Source organism: Canis aureus, chromosome 16 (genome assembly GCF_053574225.1).
Source record: "Canis aureus isolate CA01 chromosome 16, VMU_Caureus_v.1.0, whole genome shotgun sequence".
Lineage (NCBI taxonomy): Eukaryota > Metazoa > Chordata > Mammalia > Carnivora > Canidae > Canis > Canis aureus.
In genome coordinates, this window is record NC_135626.1 from 5,774,093 (window position 1) to 5,798,933 (window position 24,841).

Below are 24,841 nucleotides of genomic sequence, written 5' to 3' on the forward strand. Positions count from 1 at the left end.
CAGCCAGGGTAAGAGGGGTGCACAGTGGGTGGGGCAGAAGCATGCCCAGCTTGAGGCTGTGCCAGGGACAGAGGGTCACCGGAGGTGGTCCCCTTTCCCTCTGCCAGCCCCATGTGGGCCCACTGGTGGGTGGTAGTGTCCACGCTGATCCCATTCTGAGTGCTGTCCCTCACCTACATCTCTCCTCTGTGATGATGATCTCTGGATCACCAGGGACAGGGACAGGGGAGGCAAGGAAGAGAATATGCTGCCAGGAATCCAGAATCCAGAAGACTTGAGGGTTCTAGGCCTATACCCACCACTTGGCTGGGCCTGTGTCTGGAGCCTGACCAGCCCCTGTCCACCCCTCTGTGTCTGCATCACACTACTTGAACTGCATCATACAACACCACACATTTGAAACTCCCTCCTGGCCTCTTCTCCCCTTGCAAGGTCAGGGGCCGGAGGGTTGAGGTTCCAAAGAAACCCAGGCTTATCCACCCCTCAGCTTGCACACTTACCCTTGGGCAGGCTTGGGGGTGTGGGGGAGGGTGGGGTAGTGGGGGGATACTGGAGCTCTAGCTGTCCTATCCTCAGCCCTGAGGGGGCAGGATAGGCCTGAGATCCAGGCCTACCAATTAGAAGTCTGGGTCAGGGGGCACCCGGGTGGCTCCGTCCACTAAGCATCTGCTTTTGGCTCAGGTCATGATCCCAGGGTCCTGAGACTGAGCTCCATATTGTGCTCCCTGCTCCAAAGGGAGCCTGCTTCTCCCTCACCCTCTGCCTGCTGCTCCCCGTGCTTGTGCTTTCATGCTTTGTCAAATAAATAAGTAAAGTCTTTTAAAAAAGGAGAAAGAAGGAGAAGGAGAAGGAGAAGAAGAAAGAAGGAGAAGAAGAAGAAGAAAAAGAAGAAGAAAAGAAGAAGGTTGGGGGTCAGGTTCCCGGAAGAGACCAGCTTGCTGCAGTGTGGGCTGAGGGAGGAAGGATGGAGGCTCTACCCAACCCCAGAAAGGCCCCCACTGAGAAGGGCACCCAAGGGACTATTGGCTAGAGCACCACTAGCTGGCAAAGGGAGTGGGAGCTGTCCCCAGCACCCAGCATGCCTGGTGCTTGAGCTCCACTTCGGGAAACAGAGACAGTTTCTTTGCCTTGGCCCAAGCCATGCAGCACCTGGCACCACCTGGGTGTGCTGGGTCTTCCAGGATCAAACTCTTAGGAGACAAATGGGCTTTGTGTTTCTTCCCGGGGTCACTGGGTTTTATTAGTTTCCTATTGCTACTATAATAAATTATCACACACTGGCATCTTATGACAATACACATTTATTCTTTTATAGTTCTGGAGGCCAGAGGTCTGAAATCACTTTCATAGCTAAAATCAAAGTGTCAGCAGGGTTGTGCTTCTTCCAGAGGTTCTTGGGGAGAATCCCCATCATTGCCCTGGGGTTCTTTCTTCCTTCTTCAAAGATAGCAGCATGGTATCTCCAAATATCTCTCTCTGCTGAGGTCCTCACATGGCCTTATTTCTTGTTTGTAGTCAAATTTCCCTTGGCCTCTCTCTTTACTGGGACGCTTATGGTTGCATTTAGGGCCCACCTGGATAATCCAGGGTAATCTCCTCATCTCAAAATACTTCATGTAATCACATCTGTACAGGCTCTTTTTTTTTTTTTTTTCCAAATAAGGTACTGTTCCCAGGTTCCAAGGATTAGGATCCAGATATCTTTGGGGGCAGACTACTACATTGGATTTGGAGAGGGAATCATGGCAAGGCTAATGAGATGGGGAGACAGGTGAACGAGGACTCAAGAGGCAGGGTAGCAGCAAGGCATACTCTCTTCCCCCATCAGGGCTGGATGGAGTAGGTGGCTGTTTTGTCCTGTGGTTTGGCTTATGGGCCCTGAGTGAGGGAGTGAGGTGACCAGAGGGAGAGGCCCTCCTTGGGACCATAGCATTTAACCAACTAGGAGCATGCCCGAGGGCAGCTGGGCACTCAGACAGGTGGATGTGTGCATCATGCATCCCTGTGCAGGCTCTGTGCATGAGCATTCGCATCTATCTGCTGTGTCCCTGTGGTATGCGTATCTGTGCATGCCTAGGCATGTTTCTGAAAAACTACGTGACTTTCTGAGGGTTTGTTTGCCCATCCCCTTGCCCTGGAGCCTGCAAGTTTGTCCCCTGGTTTAGATACAGAGTCAGGTCCTGTGATCCCACATGTGATTTCACATTTAGGAGAAAACCACATGCCTCAGTTTTTGTTTGGATGTCTCAAACTTAAAGGGATAAAAGTGTTTGGATTATGTCAGCACGTCCACATAGATGACCTGTATTTCTGCCCTGTCTCTGCAGACCTGCGTGCCACATGAGGATACAGGTGTTTCTGTGCCAGTCAGGACACACCGCGCTTTGCTCTCTTGGTTGGTGAAATGCTGTGGTCTTAAGGAAGGCCTCCAACCCATCAGCCAAAGGCAGATGCCCAGACCTCTTTCTCAATCCTGCTCACTGGTTCAATGTAGGCCTCACCTCCACTCACCCACCTGGTTGGGGGGAGGGGGGGAGAAGGTAGGGCTGCCAGTATGCAAGTCAGTGGTGGCTCTGACTGTAGGCTGTGGACTCCACCTCACTTCCACCTTCCTTAGGACACAGAGGATCCTTCCCTGTTGTCATCATTTGGGACATACCCAGGTCCCCACTGGGGCCGGACATTGTGGGCTTGGGCTCCTGGGCCGCCAGGGCTGTGCCACAATGGAATGCAGTGACCCTGGCACCCAACAGCTGATAGCTGGTGCCCGGCCAAGGTAGGGGTGACAGATGGAACGCCAAGCGGTTGGGGACATACCCAAGTCTGATCCCTATCCTAAGGATGTCCTGACCACAGAAACCACCAGTGTGAGACCAGCAACGACTGCTGTAGCCATGGGGCCTGCGGGCAGCTACAGGAGTCCCATGAGTAAGCCTGACTCAGCTGGACCCCTGGCCAGGATGATACCTCTGGGTCCAGCTCAGGAGTGATAGTGGCTTGGTGGGTGACTCTGGGCAGGCCTCCCTTTCTCAGCTGGCAAAAGGGGTGGAGGGTGATGGCAGCTGGGCCAGCCTTATCCTGAAGCCACGCACATCTCTGGGCCAACACAGACTATGACTCTCACCGAGGCCGTGAACCTAAGTCTTCCAAAGCCACGCGTCTCAGTTCACACTTAGCACTAATTACTTTATTGAATAAACACAATACCAAACAAAATGCATTCAAATGCTTTCTAAAAAAAAAAATCAATTTTAAAGGCCTTTCTATTCAGGCTAATGACAAACACAATAAAGGCAGATATGCTAGTGTAACATAATTGGCTGATTTTATACAGCACTTATATCTTTTAGTCCACAAGTATATTATTAAATGATAGAGAACATCTAATACAACCATCTCTGCAGAACTAGGAAATAAATTTCTTTTTCTTTTTTTAAGTTTTTATTTGCTTATTCATGAGAGACACAGAGAGACAGAGAGAGAGAGAGAGAGGCAGAGACACAGGCAGAGGGAGAAGCAGGCTCCATGCAGGGAGCCCGACGTGGGACTCGATTCCGGGTCTCCAGGATCGCGCCCTGGGCTGACGGCGCACTAAACCCCTGAGCCACCGGGGCTGCCCAGAACTAGGAAATAAATTTTTTTTGGGGGGGGGGGGAAATAAATTTCTAAGAAAGAAAAATTTTACAGATTTTTCTCTTCCAAAGCCACGTGGAGGCGCCGGCTCGCCGACTCGCAGGTCCCCAGCTGCAGGACGGGCGGAGCGGGGGCGCCAGGCTGCCCCGCGCTTCTGCGGGGTTCGCGGGCCCCAGCGGCGAGCCCAGGCGTCCAGCCTAAGCTTCGGGGCGGGCAGTCGGGATGGCCCCGCCCCGCGGCCGGGAGAGGGGCGGGGCTCGGGGGCGGAGCGCGACTGTGAGGCAGGAAGTGGGCGGGCCCTGGGGCGTGGGGGCGTGGTCTGGCCGCTGCCGGGGGCGGAGCCCTGGGGGCGGGGCGGGGCGGGGCGGGGCTCGCGCCATGCGGCTCCGGCCTTCGGGGCGGGGCCCCGGCCGCCCTGCCGCGCTCCGCCCGCGCTTCGACTCTTCCGGCGCCGCGTTCCATCCCGCGCCTCCACCTTCCGCCCGGCGCCGGCCGTCCGCGGGCCTGTCGCCGCGTTCCGTCGTCGCGCGGCCCTCGCGGCGCCCGAGCCCGCAATGTCGGGCCCCAACGGGGACCTGGGCTTGCCGGTGGAGGCGGGCGCGGAAGGCGAGGACGACGGCTTCGGGGAAGCAGGTGACCCGGGGGGACTACCGAAGCGACCTTTGCTTTCTCAGGGTTGCCCTCCTGGGGAGGGGGGCCGGGGCCAGGCGGGGGGCTTGGAGGGGACCGCAGAAGCCTCTCCCCCCTCGCCCCTGGGTGGGTTGCGGCTGCAGGCGCCGGCCCGGGGGCTCAGGGCGAGCACCCGGGAGTGGGTCCCTGGAAACCGCAGCATTGAGGGACTGCGGGCAACCGGCCCCGTTTTACAGTTGGGGAAACTGAGGCCACTTGAGGTTCACTCGCCCTTTAGACATTTGCTCCAGCCAGTCCGTGTCGTCCGTGTGCACACGGAGGCTCCTGGCGGGGGGCGGGGGGCCGTGTTGGCTTAGCCGGAGGGGCTGTCTGGGTGGGCGACAGGCCTGCTGCGTCAGCTTCCCCAGCCACCTTGGCCGGTGCGCCCTGGAGCCTTGGCGCCTGTGACCTGCTTACAGCGCAGCCTGTTGCCTGCACAGCACTGCAGGGGTGGGGTGGGGGGGGTGGGAATGGAGGTGGAGGGAGAACCATCAGCTCCCCTCTCACCTTGGGAAGCCTCAGTTTCCCCATCTGTAAAACAAGAATAATGAGTAGTATCTCCTGCGTTGCAATGTGTCAGGATTAAATGAAGAAAAAAACAAATGGAAAATAGCTAATAGGTTCGAAGCATACAAATGTTCTTTGGTGAGTGGTTATTATTCTCTTTAGTAAAATAAAGATTGGTTTCTCAAGTGGGAGAGCAGGACTTAGTAAACGTGAGATAAGTATGGAGTCCGCTTTTTGTTTTGTTTGGGTAACAGCTTTATTGAGCTATAATTCACATACTATACAATTTATCCATTTAAATCGTACATGTCAGTGGGCTTTAGGATATTCAGAGTTGTGCATCTATCACAATTTGATCACCCGGGGTCTGCTTTTAATAAAGAGGTAGAGGACCTTCCACAGGGTGGTAAGTGGCAGGCTGGCTGGTTTGCCCTGGGCACTGCAGGTGAACAGCAGCCAGATGTGTGTAAGTAAGCCTGCAGTGGGAGCAATCGGGAAAAGCCGCTCACGTGTCACACTGAGGGGATGCTAGCAGATTCACAGGACTTAGTGCAGTGGGGAGGTGGCTGTCCCAGGCAGAAGGCAAAGGCTTAACACTGGGAAGTGCCCTTGGCACAGATAAAGCCTGGCCCCAGTGGTGTGGAGACACCACCCGCCTCCCCCATTCTGCACACAGAATGTGAGTGTTGATAGTAATGACCATTTACTAAGTACTTGCTGTGGCCAGACCCTGTCTGAGTTCTTAATATACTGGAATCCTTACAACATCCCAGGCCTCATTGCCTTCCCAAAAGATCCAGTAACTTGCTGGGGTGGAGCAGAGGCTGGGACCAAAACCCAAGTGCCCCTGCTCCTTCTGAATCTTGGCTATGCCACCAACCAGCTGGAGGATCCTGGGTGGGTCCCTTCCTTCTTGGGCCTCTGTTCCCATCTGTACCACAAGGGGGTTGGACTCTAATATCCAGCAGGGACTTGCCAAGACTGTCCTTGGAGAGGTGTGCCAGCTCTGGGCGGTGGTGCTCTTCCCCCAGAATGCAGACACACTTGCACGCATATCCCAGATACACTCCTCCAGCCCTGACTTTTTCCAAACACTGCCAGCCACTTCCCCTTTGTCCCAGACTGGCAGCTGAGTATATCTGAGTCATGGGCTGGCTCAGAACTGGGTCCGCAGTGGGCATGGGCCCAGACCTTGGATCCTAAGGGACACTGTGCTGCTGAGAGGCAGGTCAGGAGTGGCCATGGAGGAGGGAGTGATGGTTTCTGGTGGAGACCAGGGAAGGCTTCTTAGAAGAGGAGGCGTTTTTGAGCTGGTCCTTGAATAGCTGTTGTGGTTGAGGCATTCTGAGTGGCAGAGACAGGTGAGCAAATGCAGAAAGGCTAGAAAGTCAGAGGCTTCATTCACTCATCCATGCATCTATCCATTCATTCAACTAGTGCTTATGTGACAGTGAAGGCATCGGGGAGAGCAGTGAACACAAGAACATTCCCCGTCTCATGAGCTCTGTAGTCTGGTGGGGGAGACAGAGCAGCACACACTCACATCAGACAAGCCAGAGGTTGTGGAGGTGTGTGGAGGGCAAGGGGATCGGGACTAGAAGGGTGATCCCATCTGGGGCATTGGGAAAGCTCCCTGTGGCAGCATCCACGCTGAGACTAGAAGGATGAGAGGGGAAGGAAGAAGGCATTGCAGGCAGAGGCAACAGCATGTTCAGGGGACCAGAGGTGGGCAGAGGTGGGTGACAAGAAAGGAAAGGGAGTGGAAGGTGGGGCTGGAGGGGGTGGGGCCTGGGAATCTAGGTGGTGCTTTTTCCTCAGGGCAAGGGGAGCTTCAGAGGAGCTGGAGAGTAGGGCCTGCAGGGGGACAGAGGTGGGCTCTGGCCTCTAGGTGGGCTTGAAGGTGGGCTCTGGCCTCTAGGCAGCTGATGAAGGAAGTAGAGAGGAGACTAGGCACCTGGTAGGCATCCTGGTAGGATACTGCCTGGCTGACCTCCCCCTGACTACCCTAATCCTAGAAACAAGGTATTATTTCTCCAAAGCCTTTCACTTGTGGTATCCACCCATTTTCTTTCTTTCTTTTTCTTTTTCTTTTTTTTTTCCACCCATTTTCCAGATGGTGACACAGAGGGTCAGAAAGGAGTACAGACTTGGCCAAAGCCCTTTTGTCTCACTGGAGAACAGTGTGGGGGAGGGTATCTGTGAACGCTGAGGAGACATGGGACCTTGGCTCTCTTTTCCTTTCCTCCCAGAATATGCTGCCATCAACTCCATGTTGGACCAGATCAACTCCTGTCTAGACCACCTAGAGGAGAAGAATGACCACCTCCATGCCCGCCTCCAGGAGCTGCTTGAGTCCAACCGGCAGACACGCCTTGAGTTCCAGCAGCAGCTTGGGGAGGCCCCTCCTGATGCCAGTCCTTAGGTTTTGGGAGCTCCCAGCCAGCTCCAACCCTGCCTCCCTGGGCTAGGCTCTGGCCTAGGCACTCACCACCTGGCTTCAACACCTGCTCAGGGGCTGGCCTACAGGTCCCCCAGTGGGTCTGCCTGCCTTGGACACCCTTCTGGTACTCCCCTTGGCATGCCTGGGCCAGCCCCCAACATCCGACATCCCCTCCTGGGGTCAGGTGTGGGCCCTCGACCCACCCACCTTGCCTGCCTGCCCAGTTCTGGGGCACTCTTCACTCTGCCCAGGCCTTGAGCGTCCACATTAAACGGGTCTCCAACACCACTGTGCCTCTCCTCTGTATCCTGGACTGAGGACCCCACTGGCCACCAGAGGGGAATAGGGCAGTGGGGGCATTCTAGGCACTGATCATGTGCTGGCAATCATGGGCCTGCTGATAGGGGTTCTCAGCCTTCTTGTATTTCTGGACACACAAGAAAAAGGTGAGGCAGGGCTTCCTCCGCGCCCGGTGCCATCCTGGACAGCAGGTGATTGCCCAGCCCAGCCAAGAGCATCGGATGTGCTATGTGACCCTGTAGACACACTCAGCTTCTCTGGGTCCTAGGGCCTTTTTTCTTTAAGACAGGCAATACATATTCATGCTGTGTAACCTTGGGCATCATCCTCTTGCTCCTGGCCTCAGTCCTCCTAGTTGGCCAATAACAGGGTTGGTCAGGTTGTCTACCTCTAAGGGTTTTTTCAGATGGGGGAAATACCAGAACCAAAGAACCAACTCCTGGGCCCCATTTGCTGCTGATTCTTCTTTGGGTTGCCTGACAAGAAGGGCGGGCCCCTGCTATTGAACCACAGACTCAGAACCAGAGGTCAGGGAGGCCCCCCACTCCTGCCTTTCAGCTTCCATGGGGTCCAAATGGAGAGAGGCCAGCGGAGGGGCCCAGAGGTCTGGCCTAGGGCAAATCCTGGTCACTCACCAGATATATGGCCTCCAGCAAGTAAGTCACTTGATCTTACTAGGCCTCAGTTTCTCCACCTATAATTTGGGGATCATAATAAGACCTGCTCCCTAGGGTCCCTGTGAGGATTAAATGAGATCTGGTTGAAGGTAAAGGTTTTCCTAGCCCTGATCACCCCATTAAGAGGGAAACAGGCTATGAGAGAGCACCTTGTGACCCCACAAGCCCTGTTTAGGGAGCCGGCCTATGGCCTTCCAGCTCAGCCACCACACCATGCCTAAAGAGGGTGGGTGCTGGCTGAGAGCTGGCTGGGGTACTCCCTCCCGCCGTCCACCCAGACAGAAGGGCTGGTGGGCATTATGTGGCCAAACTACCTTCTTTTATTTGATTTTCAGTAAAAACACCAACCACATCAGAATTTCCACACAGACTCTAAAAAGCATAGCAGACCTAGACCCAAACAGGGTGGGCAGGAGGCATGCCCTCTATCAAGTTTTGAGGCGGGTTGAGCGCCGGGGAAGTGGGGGCGAAGGGGGTTGGGCTGTCACCTTGCTGGGGGTTTTAGCTGTATCCTGGCTGCAGGGCTGGCTGGGTGCACGGCCACCAGAAGTGAACAGAGCAGTCAAAGCGTTCCGGGCGTTGATCGCACACCGGCGGCTCACGGGCCTGCTGGTAGGGCTGGGGTTCTTGGCCTTCTTGTATTTCTGGACACAGAAGGTGCAGATGAGGCAGGGCTTCCTCCCCACCTGGTAACACGCCCTGCTGGCAGCTGCCTCCCCGGCTTGACTGAGACTGCATTGGGCATGCCATGTGACCTTATATGTGTGTGTGACCCTTGTGATACACTCAGCCTCCTGGGGCCTGGCCCACATCACAGAACAATAGCAGAAAGGGCTGGGCCCCACCCCTGCTCAGATTCCCTCTGGGGGGAGGCCCTCTTGTTGGGGGGTGTGCCCATGGGCTGAGGCTAGGCACAAGGATGGGGGGGTGGGGGTGCTGGCTGCTGGCTGCACTCATCAGCTAGGATGGGTGAGTGGGGCAGGAGGCCCAGCTCACCTGCAGGTTCTCGAAGTGGGCCAAGGACTTGCAGTGGGAGAGCTGTGCTCCCGAGTTGCTGTGGTAGAACTTGTGGCAGATGCGGCAAATGTACCCCATTACGGGCACCAGGAAGTCCACGCCTGTGGGGTTGCAGAGTTTGTGCACCCATCCCCATGCCAACCTGGCATCCCACTCTCTCTAGGAGCCCATTTGCTCACTCGGCCTCCAGGTAGGAGAGAAGAGGACAAGGGGAGAGGCTGCCCGGCCATGATGCTGTGGCTGGGCCCTGGGGGCTGGGCCCGAGGACCTCTGCTTCTGCAGGTGGGGTCAGGGCTAGGGTCTTACCGTATGCGGTGTTTGGGTTATAGGTCTCTGAGCCTTTCCACTCCTCTATGGATATATCTCTGGACCTCACCTGAAAATACACAAGTGTGGGCCTTGGTTCTAAGGTTCCCCCAAACTCCTCCCAGATGCAGGTGGGGCCTGCTTGGGGCTGAAGGCCACCCTTGCACCCCACCACCCACAGCCCATCCACAATGGCCCCTTTGGCTGCCCCTCACCACTCTGGACTGCAATGGGCAAGCCCCAGGAGGGCAGGGGCTTGATCCCCACATATCCCCACAGCTAGCACAGTGCCTGGCTCAGAGCAGCTGCTTTTCATTTCTTTTTTTGTTTGTTTGTTTGTTTAATTTATTTATTTATTTTTATTTATGATAGGCACGCAGTGTGAGAGAGAGAGAGAGGCAGAGACACAGGCAGAGGGAGAAGCAGGCTCCATGCACCGGGAGCCCGACGTGGGATTCGATCCCGGGTCTCCAGGATCGCGCCCTGGGCCAAAGGCAGGTGCCAAACCGCTGCGCCACCCAGGGATCCCTGCTTTTCATTTCTTAAACGAAAAGAATCCAAGCTCCTCCAGCTCCTCGCTCATTGGAGGCAGTAGAGCTGGGACCTTATGAGCACAGGCTTTGGAGTCACATCCTGGCACCCAAGTTGGTGAGATTCAGCCAGGAAAGTGCTTGGTACACTCCTGGTGTATAACAAACGCTCAAAAGGTGTTGACTGGAGCAGCCCCAGTGGCTTAGCCGTTAAGTGCTGCCTTCAGCCCTGGGTGTGATCCTGGAGACCCGGGATGGAGTCCCACGTCAGGCTCCCTGCATGGCGCCTGCTTCTCCCTCTGCCTGTGTCTCTGCCTCTCTTGCTCTCTCTCTGTGTGTCTCTAATAAAAAAATAAAATCTTAAAAAAAAAAAAAAAAAGTGTTGACTGCTACTATCTTCATCATCCTCATCTGGCACTGACTGTTCCTGTGTACCCCACATAGCTACCCCCAAGCCCTTATTGGCCTAAGAAGCCCTTTCCCTTCCTTGACATCAAAATTTCAGCCAGGTTTCGAGGCTCTCACATGTTGCTGGCCGTCCTGCCATCCTCATGATGTGCATTTACACTTGGTCATATGGGATACAATCCTATTCATACTAAATCATGTCATGCATTTGTGCCTACAAATGCTAGCACAGTGCCCCCTGACCCCAAAGAGATGGGGTGAGGTCCCTCTGAGCTGGGAGTCCAGCCTCCAGTCTGCCTCCCACACCCCTTCTGCCCCCAAGCACCTGCTTGCAGAATTCCTCCTCAACCTCGATCTCTTCTTCATCCTCCTCCTCCTCCTCCTCTTCATCACCCTCAAAGCAGCCCACGGCATCCACTGTGATGAAGTGGTCCTCATCTTGACCGGCTATCTCCTTCTCGAGTGTCTTCAGCTGCCCAGGGGAGTGGGCCAGGGCTCAGGTCAGCTTTGGGCAGCTGAGGTGCCACCCCACCCACCTCTACCACACCCCTGAGAGTCCCAATCCCTCCAGACGTCTTGGAGTATAGGCTGGGATAAACCTCAATTCACTGTGTGGCCTTGGCCAAGGCTCTGTGCCTCTCTAGGCCTATGTCCTCCAAGGGAGCTGGGTTGGGTTACCTCCTTGGCTTTGTCCTTGTGCCCCTGGGACTTCACGTGCTCCACAAACTTGCGGGGGGTCTTGAAATAGCGGTTGCAAACAGTGCAGAAAGGTCGCAGGGATTGCTTGGCAATCTGTGGAAAGGAGGGCAGGCCAAGTGGGTGGCAGATGGTGTCCCCAGGTGCATCCCAGCTGTGCCCTGACACCTCATATCCCACCTACAGGCCACCACATTTGTAATCAGCTGGCTGTGCTCCACTCCTTTACCAGAATGTGGGCACGTACTCCCCCTGCCCACCCCTTGGGCTATGAGATGGGATGGCAGATGGCAACAGAGGACGGACATAGGGCAGGGAGAGAGAGTGGCTGCCAAGGAGGACCCCCATGAACTCTGGCTGACTGGCAGGGTGAGATGGTACCTTGCCTGATTGGACAGATGGAGACACTGAAGCCCTGAGAAGCCATGCTTAGGAGTGATAGCCTTGCAGAGACAAAGCCTGCCATTTACTGCACCCCCCAACCGTGGGCTGGGAGACAGCCCCTGTGGGCACCCTCGCAGCTTGCCAGCCCTCATACCTTGTGGTCCTGCGTCCTGCGGTGCTGGATCAGGTCTCCCATGTAGTAGACCTGGCAGGTGTTACACCAGCGCCTCGGCGGGGGCTCTCTGAATGGCGACAATCAAAACAAGTATAGTGTGACACTGCTCTTGTTGGGAAAACAGCCGCTCTCCCAAATGCTCCATAAGTGTAATACAGTACAATGTCAATGGGATGTTTTTTTAGAAACTCATTGTTGAATGGTTCAGAGATGCATCTGGAAGAATGCTTACACCAGGATAATAACCAAGGAAGGCTGGCAGGGGAAGAGATTTTTGGAAGCATTTGGGATACCAGGAGGCCAGCAGGACAGTAACAGCACTGAGCATACCTGGCCTTGGAAAGTCCTCTTTATCCTTCAATGTAGATGCCTGGTCATTCCTGGAGCTGTTCCTGCCCTGCCCTGGACCTACCCCCTCCTATCCCCCACATCCCCTACCACCCTCTGGTGCCCTAAGGGGCCACCACCACAGCATTTGCTACAACGGACAGGGAGGACCCGATCCCATCCCTGCTCCCACTGGACTGTGATGAGCTCTGGGAGGCCAGGACTCTATCCTAGAGCCCTGGGCTGGGCACGGCATCAGCCCCGAGCTTCTGACTGCGTTGCATGAAGGAAGCTTATCTGTAGGACTGCCATGTTCTGTGTGGCCTCGGGGGCCCCAGTCAGGCTTCATAGGAAGACGTCATCAGGAGACGGTTCAGTGAATGTCCTACACCTAAAGCCTGTTCGCAGGATGGGCTACATTCTTCGACTTTTCTTTTTTTTTTTTTTTTTAATTTTTATTTATTTATGATAGTCACAGAGAGAGAGAGAGAGGCAGAGACACAGGCAGAGGGAGAAGCAGGCTCCATGCACCGGGAGCCGGACGTGGGATTCGATCCCGGGTCTCCAGGATCGCGCCCTGGGCCAAAGGCAGGCGCTAAACCGCTGAGCCACCTAGGGATCCCTCGACTTTTCTTTTGTCACAAGATCTGTCTTTGCACAACTGAGCTTCCATAGTCTCATGAACTACCTCATATTGCCCTATTTGTGAGCTGTTCCATCAAGCAGACAAGCCTGATCTAACTAATCCCACAGGTATGGAGATTTTAGACAGCATCCAATTAAAATTTTTTTACCATAATGTTACTCTGTAAGGAACATCCTTGGGAGTCATCTTTCTTCTGTATTTATGATCTCTTCACCTAAGTGTAATTCCTAGGTCCTTGAGCAGGGGGAGGTTTAAAGCTCAAGAACGTGCTACACCACCATGTCACAAAGTTCTTCTCAAAGTGAGAACCACCTAAGAGACACTGCTGCCTCTGGAGGGAGCACTCCGTTACCCAGGCCACCCAGGCCGTGCAAGCAGGGAGCTCCAAGCTGTGACCCTCTGTGAGCACACAGGCAGAGTCCCCACCCCACTGCCTCCAGGCCCGTCCAGCCCCATGAAGGGGTTTGATTCAGCCTCCCTAGGCCCTGCTTCGTTCTGATTCCAAACTAGCTGCTAGCATTCTAAAGTTGGGAGATTGCACATCAAAGCTGTTTCTATATTCTCCAGAACAATTAGGAGACCTGATGCTGAGGGGCAGCTATCCTGTAAGATGGAGCCCATGCCCCCCAGCACAGCCCAAGGCAGTGCCAACCTGCTTCTCCCCTCCCTGTAGGCACCTGTGACTGCTGGTGAAAGGTCTTCCAGCTTCCATCAGCACCCCTAGCCCAAGAGCTAGTCCTGGACTCCAGGAGGGTCATAAATAGGATCAATGAAGCCCCTATGACAATGAAAGGGGGAAATACAGGGTAGCTGTAATATCAGGCCATAAGATCCAGCCCCCTGATTGGAGTTAACACATATGCCAGGGAAGTAGGGGTCTGTGCCACAAACCACTTCCTTCCCATGTGGGTAGTCACACTGTTCCTGCCTCGATGGAACCTTAAGAGACTATCTAGTTCATGAATTCTTGCACTTCACCAAGCCGTTTTACAGATGAGGAAAACTGAGGTCCAAAGGTATAAACAGTTAGTGGTGTAAAGAGGCCTCTGGCAGAAAGCAACACTTGACCCAAAGGCAGACCTTGCAGATGTTGGACTCAGGGCCCCTTTCAGCTTTTGCCTGGCCCACGAGACTGTCTACCCCCCAGTACGATGCCTCAGAGATCCCCCCACTCACTCATCCTCTCTCTCCAGGACATCCCGGGGCACGGGCAGCAGGGACAGGAGGCAGGCTTGGCTCATGTGCTGGATCTCCCCGAGCCGCTGCTGGTGCTGGGCTCCCGACATGTGGTCCTGGAACTCCTGCAGCGGGATGAAGAGTGAGCCCCAGAACAGTGGGCGAGCACAGGGCCCAGAGGACAGGCCTGCAGCTTCATGGTCACCCCACTGCCGCTGAGGCCATGCTTCTTACAGCCCTCTGGGGGCCAGTGAGCACACAGCAGCCAGAGCTTCTGCTGCTCCTCCTGGACACTGTGTGGGCTCCTCAGGGACAAGGACATGACCTCCAGACCCCACGGCTATGCTCAGGATGACACAGGCAGCAACAGCAAATGGTCATAATATTAGGAGCATAACGCTGTTGGTAAGGCTACACTCGCTCTGGGCTGGGCCTAGGGGCTCGTGATTTCAATGTCAAGTCACTGAATCGTCAGAACCTCCCAGCAAGGTGGGTTCTAAATGTTTCTTCATCTGATGCATGAGGAAACAGAGGCATAAGGAGTGGAACTCGCCATCTGGCTTCTACACACCTAGTCAGGGCTGAATTAGACCTGTCTGCTGGACTCTAAGATCCTAACTTCTTGGCTAGCCAGGAAATGTTTTCAGAACAGATGCATGCATGGCTTTCATGAATGGTGCTCACAGGGCCCTCAGGGCCACTAAGGCACGGCAGCCAGGCCCGGGCACACCCTATAGACACCCCCACTCTGCCCACTGGACTCCCCTTCCCGGGACCTGGCCGGCAGTACCTGCTGACTGCTACAGTTGGCCTTACAGAGGTAGCAGAAGAACTGGAGGGTCTGCTTAGAGGGTGTGCTGGCAGTGGCAGGGGTGGCAGATGTGGATTCGCCAACGCGAGGCACGGGTGTGAGGGGGACAGTGCTGAAGGCCCGGCTGTCACTGCTCTGCAGGATGGTGACCTTCAGGGAGCCCCCGGCACCCCACACCTGCAGCAGAGGCAGGGGCAGAGCTACCACCAGCTGGTACCTATGGTCGGCCAGCCCCTGTGCCAAGCATCCGGAAGCAGCATCTCACCAGACCCTCCCAACAGCCCCCTTCGCAGATGGGGAAACTGAGGTGCCGAGCTGGTAGCTGACTGCCCAGGCTCACAGAGCTAGGGTGTACTACAGCCAGGACTCAAGCCTAAGCCCACCCAACTGTAAAGACCACCCCATCCCATCCTCCCGTGACAGATGGAGAAACCGAGGTACAAAGAAGGGGGTGAGTTTGACCACAGTTGCACTATGAGATAGAGCTGGAACCTGAACTGCATGCACAGGCTTTTGCTCTGTGCTTTACCCCTAGAACACTTTACCTCGGGAGGGGACCAAGGCTATAGTCTGGGGATGAACAGGTTGGAAGGGACATGTCACCAAAAGCACCTCTGATTCTTCAGAGCAAAGGTGTGTGAAGGCAACACAGCAATGGTCAAACCCAGTCTGCTCTGCCGACGGGCCCCAGTGGTGGGGGTGGGGGTGGGGCACACAAGGGGGCCTAGGGGTGGGGGCGGGAAGGCCATCCCACCACTGGGCCCCACAGTACCCGTGCAGTCCCAGGAGCATGTCTACCCACCCCTAGCATCTCTCTTGCCCTTTTTTCACATTCTCCCACATCCAGGCCACTGGTCAACTCGTCCTGACTCTCCATGCTGTCCTGGGCGCCCTCTGGCTCTGGCGAGGCCTCCTCCAGGCCTGAAATGAAAGATGGGTCCATCTCCCACCAGGGTCCAGAGGGACCTGGGTGGGGCTGATAGCCACCTTCTCTCCCCACAGCCAGGATCCTGAAGCCTTTGGTGGGGACAGCCCCGAACCATGGTCAGGACTGGACAGCACCAGGGGGAGGATCAAAGGGTCCTGGCAGAGCTGTCCCATCCCCAGGCAACCGGGAACCAGTGTTCACTGACCAGCTCCACTATCTCCCTTATCAGGAGGCGTCTCCAGCTCTGTGGAATGAACCGGAACCGGGGCTTGCTCCAATGCTGGTACTGACACCTGTAGCGGGGCCTGAGGCTGTCCCTCAGTGGGGTCAGGTGCCTGCACTGGCAGCTGCCCTGGAGGTTGTCTCAGTGGCTGCTCCGGAGGCTGGACCTGAGGATACGTCTGCGTCTGTGCCTGCTTCTGCAGCTGTGGCTGCTTCTGCACCAGGGGCTGGGAATGTGCCTGTGGCTGCACCTGTTTTTGCGGCTCTGCCTCCTTCAGCACCTGCCGCGGCCCCACATGGTCTGGAGAGGTCTGTGTCTGCACCTGCTTCTGCAGGAGGCGCTGCACTGGCATGTCCACGGGAGGCACCTGTGGCGGCGTCTGCGGCTGCACCTGGGCCTGGATCTGCAGAACCCGGGGCTGGAATCGTGGCAGAACTCGGGCTTCTGGCAGCTCAGGCAGCAGCTCGGGTGTCTGTGTCTGCTTCGGGGCTGTGGTGCGGGCCTGCGGCTGCCCCGGAAGCCCCTTCTCCGTGGGCAACTCTGAGCTAGGAAGGATCCAAAGATATCTTCCAGTATCTCCCCGTTGGCCCCAGGGGCTCCTCAAAAAGGGCCAAGACCCAGTTCCATCCTAGTTTTAGCACGTACAAGCTGGGCATTGGGGCAAGCCCCCGCAGCTCTGCCAGCCCCAGTGTACCTAAATAAGTTGGGAGGATCACTCACCCACCACCTCCCACATCTGCTAATATGTATCCAAGGCCCTGTAAAGTCTCCCATCCTCTGCCCATTCTGAGGTCCCAGATGCACATGTTCACCTTTCTGACCCGCCCACCTAGCCTGCCTCCAGGTGGCTCAGTGCCAGAGAAAACATTGGAGACTCTCCGGTTGGAGACTCCAGTGAGATGCAGAATTGGGTCTGACCTTCCTTCAAGCCAGACATCAAGGCCCTTTCCTTACTCCAGCTCCGTGAAGGGTCCTGACCCCACCTACACCCACCCCCAGCCTTTGCAAGAATGAGAGTACGAGGCACCTGGGCCCTGGGGGGGTTTTCAGCATGGTTTACCTCTTTGACCTCTTAGCTGGTGGCTCAGATGCCTCACAAGACTCGGGAGCAGGTGCTACAGTGTGTTTCTCCTTAGCAATGCCATCTGGGCAGGGTGGGGAATCCTGGTCTGGAATGGAGGGCAGATGAGTGACTGCCGATGCCACGAAGAGTACAAACTAGCTCCGAGAGATGGGGCCTGGGCTCCCCCTCCCCCCAAGGGCCCCGCCTCCCAGGTCTGCCTCCAACACCGACCCTGCACCCACATGCCCCAACCTGTATCCTCTCCAAAGGGCCAGCAGCCTCCCTGTCTTACCTTCTGGTGTGTCTGCTTGGGGCGCGACAGCTTCCTCAGACCCCTCTGGGGGGTCTGACTCATCTTCCACAGGCATTGTCTGAGAATAAGAATCCTGCTTCCTTTCAGAAACTAGTTTTGACATCTGCTGCCCAGTTAAGTATAACCTTAAGTATACCTTGGCTCAAGAGTAGCTGTGACAGTCTCCTAGGGGATGAAGGGACCTGGGGACTCTGGTGGGCCCAGAGCTGCCCAGAGATGATCCTAAGCACCCCAGGAATCATGTCTAGGCAGGTCCATCCAGCTGCATGGCTGTTAACCCAGATTTGGGGGACACAGAGGGCCCCTCCTGACTCCCCAAGTGACTTCTCCATGAAGCAGCCAGAAGAATCCATCTAAAATGCAAACCTGATCATGTCTTTTGTCTTTCAGGCTAAAATCCTCCTATGACTCCTCTGACTCTAGAGTACTCCTTCCTCACCCAAGCCCAAAACCACCTCCCCCACCCACCATCCAATTGGACCTCTGTCCCCCCGCCCCCACCCCAAGCCACCTCCTCACTCTCCCCTTCACCCTCTCGGTATCCACACTGGTCTTCTCTCTGGTTCCCCCAAATCCTAGGCCTCTTCCCATCCCAGGCCTTCACCCAGAGCCTCAAAGGCACTTCTTGCAAGAAGCCCTCCTGACCCCAGAATACAGGTTCCCAAAGGAATTTGGGCTTCCTCTTTATGGAATATTTCAGTCTTAAATAATTGGCGGGAACATTATTTGCATTAATGTCTCGCCATTGTCACTACCCTCCTCAGCCTAAGACATCCGGGAGGGTCAGGCTAGATGCACCATCTACAACAGAAGCCCCTACAGGACTTAGAGATGTTTGTTAAATAAATGCACGACTCCGGTTGGTCCTGGGCTCCAATTAGCCCCTGCTCCCTCCTCCTAAGCTGAAGGAACCTGCTCCCAGTGGAAACGGGCACCACATCAGCACTCCATGCCCTTCAGAAACGACCTGGCTCTCACCCTGCATGACAGGAGCACTGCTGGCCTGTAAGTCAGGAGGCCTGGGGACTGGGTCTGTCTCGACACCACTCCCTGACCCTCAGTTTACACAGATGTCAAATGAGTGGCAGGAGCACTAGACAAGAAGAACATGTGAAGACAGGCCCAACTGGCAGGCTGGAGGCCGGGACCCCTCTCTGGAGGGAAATGCCTCACCTCCAGGTGTGAGCTGGCCTCAGAACCTGAGAAGGGGGGCGCCAGCCTTGCCCAGAATGCTCCCAGGAGCGTGCTGTGTGTGAGGAGCTGTCAGGACACTCGGGCACAGGACAGTCCCTGAAAGGAAGTTATCCCCAGGCAAATCTCCTCGCTTCTCTCAGCTTATGACAGAGAGAGGCACCTTTCACATACCCACACACCCACACCCACACCCACACCCACACCCACACCCACACTGGGCAAGGCACAAGGAGCTAGGGGTGCAGCTCCAGAACCTTAGGATGGCAACATGTAGAGTTTAGGGTTTTGTAACATTGTTTTACCCAATTACCTTTCTTTTACTTCCACCTACAACAATTAACTTAGACTTTTTTTTTTTTTTTTTAACATTTCAGGTAGTGACATAATGTTTCTTTGTGAAATAAATGTAACCGACAAGAACCTAATTCATTTAAAGCTAGGTGGCTCAGGCTTTTGAGTTCTCCAAACATAGCAAGCCAAATTGAGATATCAGATTTTGAAGACTTGCTACAAAAGAAAAAGGAATGTAAAATGCCCCGACCATTTTTTAAAATATTGAATAAAAGTTGAAATGATAATACATATATATTTTTTACATATTGAGTTAACTAAAATCTGTTAGTAAAATTGATTTCACCAGTTTCTTCAGTTTCTTTTTACTTTGTTGATGTGATGACTAGAGAGAGACATTTAAATTCCGTATATGGCTCATATTTTCTTTCTACAGGGCAGCGTGGATTTACAGAGAACCACCACAGGACACCTAAAACTAATATAGTGTCCTGTGTCATTTTTATCTCCAGGTGTTTACAAAGAGAGAAATATTAGGTAAATAATGGTACTGGTGGTATCTGGACATGGCAAAAGTCAATGCAAGAATATTTGAAATTTGGGAAACACTAGACAAGGTCAATTTACCCCCCTCTTTTTACAGATGGGGAAACTGAGGACAAAAAGGGATGTGACCTGCCTAAAGGCCAGTGTGAGCCACGTGGGTAGAACTGGGCTGATACCCAGGTATGACCTCCTACCCCATCCCCATCCGCTGTACCCCACTGCCACTCACCTTGCGATTGGGAGTAGTGGATGAGGGAGTGCGGGCCTGTTTCTGGGGAGTCCGCCCTGAAAGGTTGATCTGGGAGGGGTTCATGGGGACCCCGACAGGAGGGGGACCCAGCAAGGATTGCCGAGTTGCCTGGGGAAAAAACTGCTGTAGATTTGGGGTGGTCAGCTGAGGGGGTGTGAGGCTGGGGGCCGTCAGGGTTGGGGTTGCCAGGCCGTAGCCACGGAGGTTACCTGTGGGCAGGAAGAGGGGAGAAGAGGGATTACAATGGGGTCACATGGTAGAGGCCGGGGTCAGGTGTCAGTGCCCCAAAGCATCATGGAAACAACACACAGATGACTTTGACAGGGACATTTCCCACACGACAACAGCCAGAGAAGAGAGATGAGCACCAGAGGCCCACTCCCACCTTAGGCACTGGCGGTGAGGGGACTTTAGGGCTGGTTTTCTGCTCCAGCTGAGGAGAGGGACACTGCTTTTCCCCCTCCAGATGCCTCCCTGGTCAGCCTCCCCTGCAACCTCACTCACCCTCTGGGGTATGCTTTAGGGTACACCTTAAGATATGTGAAAGACCCAGCACAGTACCCATAGGGAGAACCAGCGAGTTGATTGACTGGTCCCTGGAATAAGAAGATACTCTCCCATCCCCCTTCACCCCACCCTCATCAAAAATCTACTGGAGGGATGGTTCAGCAGTTGGGCGGCTGCCTTTGGCTCAGGTCATGACCCCGGGGTCCGGGATTGAGTCCCACATCGGGTTCCTGCAAAGAGCCTGCTTCTCCCTCTGCCTATGTCTCTGCCTTTCTCTCTGTGTCTCTCATGAATAAATAAATAAATCTTAAAAAAAAAAAAAATCTACTGGGAACCAGGCACTTGCTAAGCATTTCCCATGCACAACCTCAGTCATTCGACCCAGCTACCATCAGCATAGCATAGGTATTATGTCTCTACCAATAACAAAACAGGCACAAAGCAGAGGTGCAGCTTGCCCAGGGTCTCTGCTCATTCTGCCTCCACCCCTCTCCACCTGCCTAAATCCTTCCATACCTCCCTGCTGCTTGGAAAGGAGCCCATTCCTCACCGTGCAGGGGTCTGGCCCTGCCCTCCTCCCAGGCTTCCTTTCTTGCCCATTTCCCCACACATGCATCCACTACACTCCAGCTATATGCTTCTGTGCATCCCTCAACAAGCCTCATTTCTTCCTGCCTCCAGGTCTTTGCATATGCTGTTCCTTCTGCCCCGGCTATTCTGCCCCCCACTATCTCCTGGTCATCCTTCAGATCTCCCTTCAGGTGTTTATCCTCTGAGAGGCCTTCTCAGATCCTCTCTGTGTCTCCAGAGGCCCCAGCTGTTCTAGGACTAGCTGCACAATTTTTTCCTTGTCTGTTTCCCACTCCCCACCACCCAACCACAGTGGGAACTCCTATAAGGGCAGGCACCTCATCTAGCTCCGAGGCCCACTGCTCAGGAAGTATTTGAGCCATAAAAGACAGTTCAAATCCTTGCCCCAAAGCTGGGACAGGAAGCACAGGGGTTGAGGACATGGATCAGAGGACTAGCTCTAACAGCTAGTTCAGGTTCTATAACCAAAGCTCTGTGAGCAAATCAATTCCTCCTTCTTAGCCTCAGTTTCTTCATCTGTACAATGGGATAATAATAGCGCTTGCCTCACTGTTTTATGAGGATTCAAGGAGATATACAAGTGTGCCTGGTATACCGTAAGTGTTCAGTTAGCATTAACTTAAAACAAATACATGTACATATATGTGCAGAGAGAATGCCAACCGGCTCTTTAAAAAGATCAAGAGATCTAAAAGATCTAAAAGAAAAATGGACAAAGGACATGGACGAGTCACAAAAAGAAATACGAATGTTTAACAGACAAAAAAACTGAACTAGCACTCCAAGAAATGTAAACTAAAACATTAATGATACAGCTTTTTTTGCCAACCAAGTTAGTAAATCATATGTATATACATGTATATATAAAAAAGTATATAATACCCAGTGTTGCCGTGGGCATGGTGAGACCGGCACTGTCATACGTGGCTGGTGGCATTGCAAACTGGTCCAGTCCTTTGGGAAAGCAAGTTGGCAATACTTATCAAGAGCCATAAAACATCCATTCCCCCAACCCAGCTATTCTACTTTTGGGAATACATTCTAAGGAAATAGTCTCAAACAGGATATTCATCCCCATGTTATTTAAAACAGAGAAAAAAGAAAAAGAAAATAAAGAAAAAAGAAGCAGCTGAGTTTTGGTACATGAGTGCTTGCCCTCCAGTAGAATACAAACAGCCGTTAAAAAATAACTTTTACGGAGATGCTCAAATCATCTGGTAAATGATCATGCCATTCTATTCCATGAAAAAGAAGTAAGGTTCAGCCTTTCACTTACATGTCAATAACCAACCACAATCATATACAAATTCCCAACTTTGAGCCTAGAAAAAAATGGAGAAAATGCACCAAAACCCTGACAAGTGTTGTTGTTGTTTCCTCTAGGAGGGGAGTCTATAACAATGTGGGTTTCCTTATTCTCTTAAAAAAGTTTTTTTGTTTTCACTTTTCTTTGAAAAGTGTGACTTTTAAAATGAGAAAAAAAAGGGGAAATACATATGTATATATTGTGGGTCCCTGAGTGTGGTTTTCTCTCTCCACCTATCCATTGATCATTTGTAAATCAACTCACTCCAGGACCTTCCACGCCCATATGGCAGGCCTAAGAGTGACAGCCATCGCATCCTCTGACTTGGCAGTGTACTCTGCTGGATGGCAGGACAGGCTAGTATGTAAGAACACAGCTCTGTAGCCAGACCTGGGCTCTAACTCTCTTTCTAATCCACACCTACTCCCTGTGTGACTGTGAACACATGATTCTTCTCTGAGCCTCAGTTTTTTCATCTATAAAATGGGATCATGAGTGTGTCTCTCAGCTACCCCCAGGGTTATCAGCAGAGTCAAGGAATTGTGTTTGTAAAGGTCTCAGGACAGTGCACTGCCCAGAAGGACCACGCAGCAAGCCACAGCTACCACGTGGGAAGGGCTGGGTCTGCACATGAGCCATAAGTATCTGGAACAGCATCTTTGAAGGAAGAGCTGAGAAGCTGCTCTCCACGTAGGGAAACAGACAAGGACACAAGCTACACAGGGCTAGAGGCACCTACTCAGACATGCAGGGGTCAGAAGGCTCAGGCCTTCATATAGCTGAGTGACCCAGGGCAAGGACTTGGTCCAGACCCAGCTCTGGACCTCGGCTTCCTTATCTGTCGCATGGGATGTGGCAGAGGGTGGTCCGAAGAGATCTTTTCATCCATCATCTCATCTAATCTGAATGAGAACGAGCTATGCTGAGTGTTGCCTGCAGAGCCAGCACCGTGGCCAAGGGCACACCTCTGCAATCAGACCTGCGTCCAACTGAGACAACTTTGGGACTCCACTTCCTGGAGCCTCAGAATCCTTGTCTGCAAACTAGGACGCCAAGAGTAGCTCCCTCTCAGAGTTGGTGTGTGGACTTGGTGGGATTTAGTGCAAATGGGGATGCTAGGGCACGCCACTAAGAAGTCAGAAGAGGCCTACCTTGCAACTGCTGCAAAAGCAAAGCTCTCTGTAGCACAGACCCGTTGAGGAGGGAGGCAGAGTTGGCACCTTGGAGATTCAGAAGCTGCTGCTGTGTCTGCTGCTGGGGAAGCCCCCTGTGTGTTGGGAGAGGGTATCAGAGGGCTTTGGGAGAGTCAGACCCCCCCCCTTCCTTCACCTCCATTCTCAGCCCCTCTCTACTGCAGAGGAACCTCTTAAGGTGAGAATTAATGGCTTTCAAGACTGAAAAACAGGGATGTCCCTGGGAGAAAGGGCTGGGACGGGGTCTCCACGCCAGGGGCCTGAGTGACAGGGCTGAAACCACCCCCCCTCGGGAGGGTAACTCACCGGCTGACGGCTGCGGCCATGGGCAGCGGGGCTTGCGGTGGAGATTGTTGGAGCAGCTGCTGGAGCTGCAGGAGTTGCTGCTGCTGGAGCTGCTGGAGCTGCTGCTGCTGGTTGAACATGGTGGCTGAAGGAAGGACATGGGGTAAGCCACGACACCTGCCTCTGTGCCCATCCAGGCCCACCCATGGCCTTCAAACACCGGCCCGCTGAGCTTCACGGTCACACCCCAGTCCTGCCAAGAGCCTGCAGCATTTGCACCCTCATGCTTTCAATACCCCTCCTCCCGCCGCTCTCCGCAAATCTTGCCAAAAGTCCCCCCCAACCTGGCCCACCATCTCGACTCCCCTGGCTGGGTCCTTCCAGGGGCGTCAGACCCAAGCGCACCTCCCCCCACCCCCAGCCTTTCTCGCGCCAACACTATGCCAGCCCCTCTCCACACCACACCCCTCCCTCGTGCCTATTTTGCGTCAATAACAGAACCCCAATCTTTCGCTTTGGCCTCGGAACAAAGTGGGAGGCAGGCTTCCGCCCCCCACTCCGCTAACCCCTTCCTCTGCAGATCCAGCCAGCAACCCACGTCAAATCCGGTTACCCCACCTGCCCGCGACGCCCGCAGCCTCCAGCCAGCCGGCCTCTGAGCCTTGCACGCGTCCACCAGGCGCGCGGGGCCCGCGCACCTCGCTTCCCCGAACCCCCCCGCAATCGCCCCGCCCCCACTGGCGAGCGGGCAGGGCGGCCGGAGCTCGCGGTTCCGCGGGGGCTTGGCCACTTAGAACGGCCTGCGGACCCGGCCGCCGCAGCGCCCTCTGGAGGAGCGGAGGACCCGGCGCCGCCCGCCGCCCTGCGCTCGGGTCCCGCTGCGGGGACCGCCCCCGCTTACCCGGCGCCTCGGCTGCGGCGGGCGCGACCGTGGGCTGAGAGGGGGCCGTCGGCAGCGCAGACCCTCCGCCCCGCGTCCTCCGCCCCTGGAACCGGCGGCTCCGAGCCCGAGGTCCGTCTCTCTCCCGGAGGGGTCTGTCGGCTGGCGGGGACATCGCGGGCAACTTCGAGAAGGACCGACCCCAACCGACCTCCCCGCGGCTGCCACTGTCCCGCGATCCGGAGGCCTCGCGCGGGGCTGGGGTGGGAGGGGCCGTGCAGGCGGCCGCTGCACGTTCGAGGACTGGCCCGGCGAGAGGGTGACGGGCACAGCGGGCAGAAGGGGGTGGGGAGGTCCGTCTCCAGGTGCTTCTTCGAGTTGACTCGGGAGGGGGCGAGGAGGGCTGAGTGCAAGGTGAAAACCGCGTTCATCCGGACCCTGAAATTACCCGGCCCTCAAAGACTCTAATTACCCCTCGGCCGCACATCTTGGCGTCCCCGTGCTTGGCCCCCACGTGAGCCTAACAACCCGCGGTTACTAAGTAGCAATCCCTTTCCCTTTTTCTGTTA

General features: G+C 54.8%; 2 protein-coding genes across 13 annotated transcripts; one reads left to right on the plus strand and one right to left on the minus strand.

The window, feature by feature from the left end:
* The first annotated feature begins 4,078 nt into the window (after positions 1-4,078).
* Positions 4,079-7,537, plus strand: BBLN (bublin coiled coil protein). The gene is made up of 2 exons (XM_077850876.1): positions 4,079-4,266; positions 7,059-7,537. Exons 1-2 carry the CDS (start codon positions 4,188-4,190, stop codon positions 7,229-7,231), a joined length of 252 nt encoding a protein of 83 aa, XP_077707002.1. The 5' UTR covers positions 4,079-4,187; the 3' UTR covers positions 7,232-7,537.
* CIZ1 (CDKN1A interacting zinc finger protein 1) lies at positions 5,041-24,515 on the minus strand. Of its 12 annotated transcripts, none has more exons than XM_077850871.1 (19): positions 24,294-24,512; positions 23,414-23,537; positions 23,066-23,181; positions 21,491-21,562; positions 19,490-19,719; positions 17,209-17,302; positions 16,914-17,022; positions 16,104-16,398; positions 15,836-16,019; positions 15,505-15,623; positions 14,682-14,879; positions 13,892-14,016; positions 11,722-11,809; positions 11,166-11,279; positions 10,813-10,959; positions 9,550-9,619; positions 9,223-9,344; positions 8,715-8,870; positions 5,041-6,189 (listed from the first exon to the last, which is right to left on the minus strand). In XM_077850871.1, the coding sequence occupies exons 1-19, from the start codon at positions 24,445-24,447 to the stop codon at positions 6,097-6,099; spliced, it is 2,610 nt and encodes an 869-aa protein (XP_077706997.1). In that variant the 5' UTR covers positions 24,448-24,512; the 3' UTR covers positions 5,041-6,096. The 12 variants fall into 12 exon arrangements, with proteins under 12 accessions (XP_077706997.1, XP_077706995.1, XP_077706996.1 ...); XM_077850869.1 differs by adding an exon at positions 8,185-8,243 and having other exon boundaries at positions 5,041-6,153; positions 15,836-16,398; XM_077850870.1 differs by adding an exon at positions 8,185-8,243 and having other exon boundaries at positions 15,836-16,398.
* Between the last annotated feature and the right edge of the window lie 326 nt (positions 24,516-24,841).

Excerpts from the sequence above, each read along its gene's own strand:
- BBLN (XM_077850876.1), top strand. The coding sequence starts at position 4,188 with ATGTCGGGCCCCAACGGGGACCTGGGCTTGCCGGTGGAGGCGGGCGCG. Across the intron at positions 4,267-7,058 it reads CGACGGCTTCGGGGAAGCAG|AATATGCTGCCATCAACTCC; the intron begins GTGACCCGGGGG and ends CTTTCCTCCCAG.
- CIZ1 (XM_077850864.1), bottom strand. The coding sequence starts at position 24,447 with ATGTCCCCGCCAGCCGACAGACCCCTCCGGGAGAGAGACGGACCTCGG. Across the intron at positions 17,023-17,208 it reads CCAAGCAGACACACCAGAAG|ACCAGGATTCCCCACCCTGC; the intron begins GTAAGACAGGGA and ends CCTCCATTCCAG. Across the intron at positions 14,017-14,681 it reads CCAACTGTAGCAGTCAGCAG|GAGTTCCAGGACCACATGTC; the intron begins GTACTGCCGGCC and ends ATCCCGCTGCAG.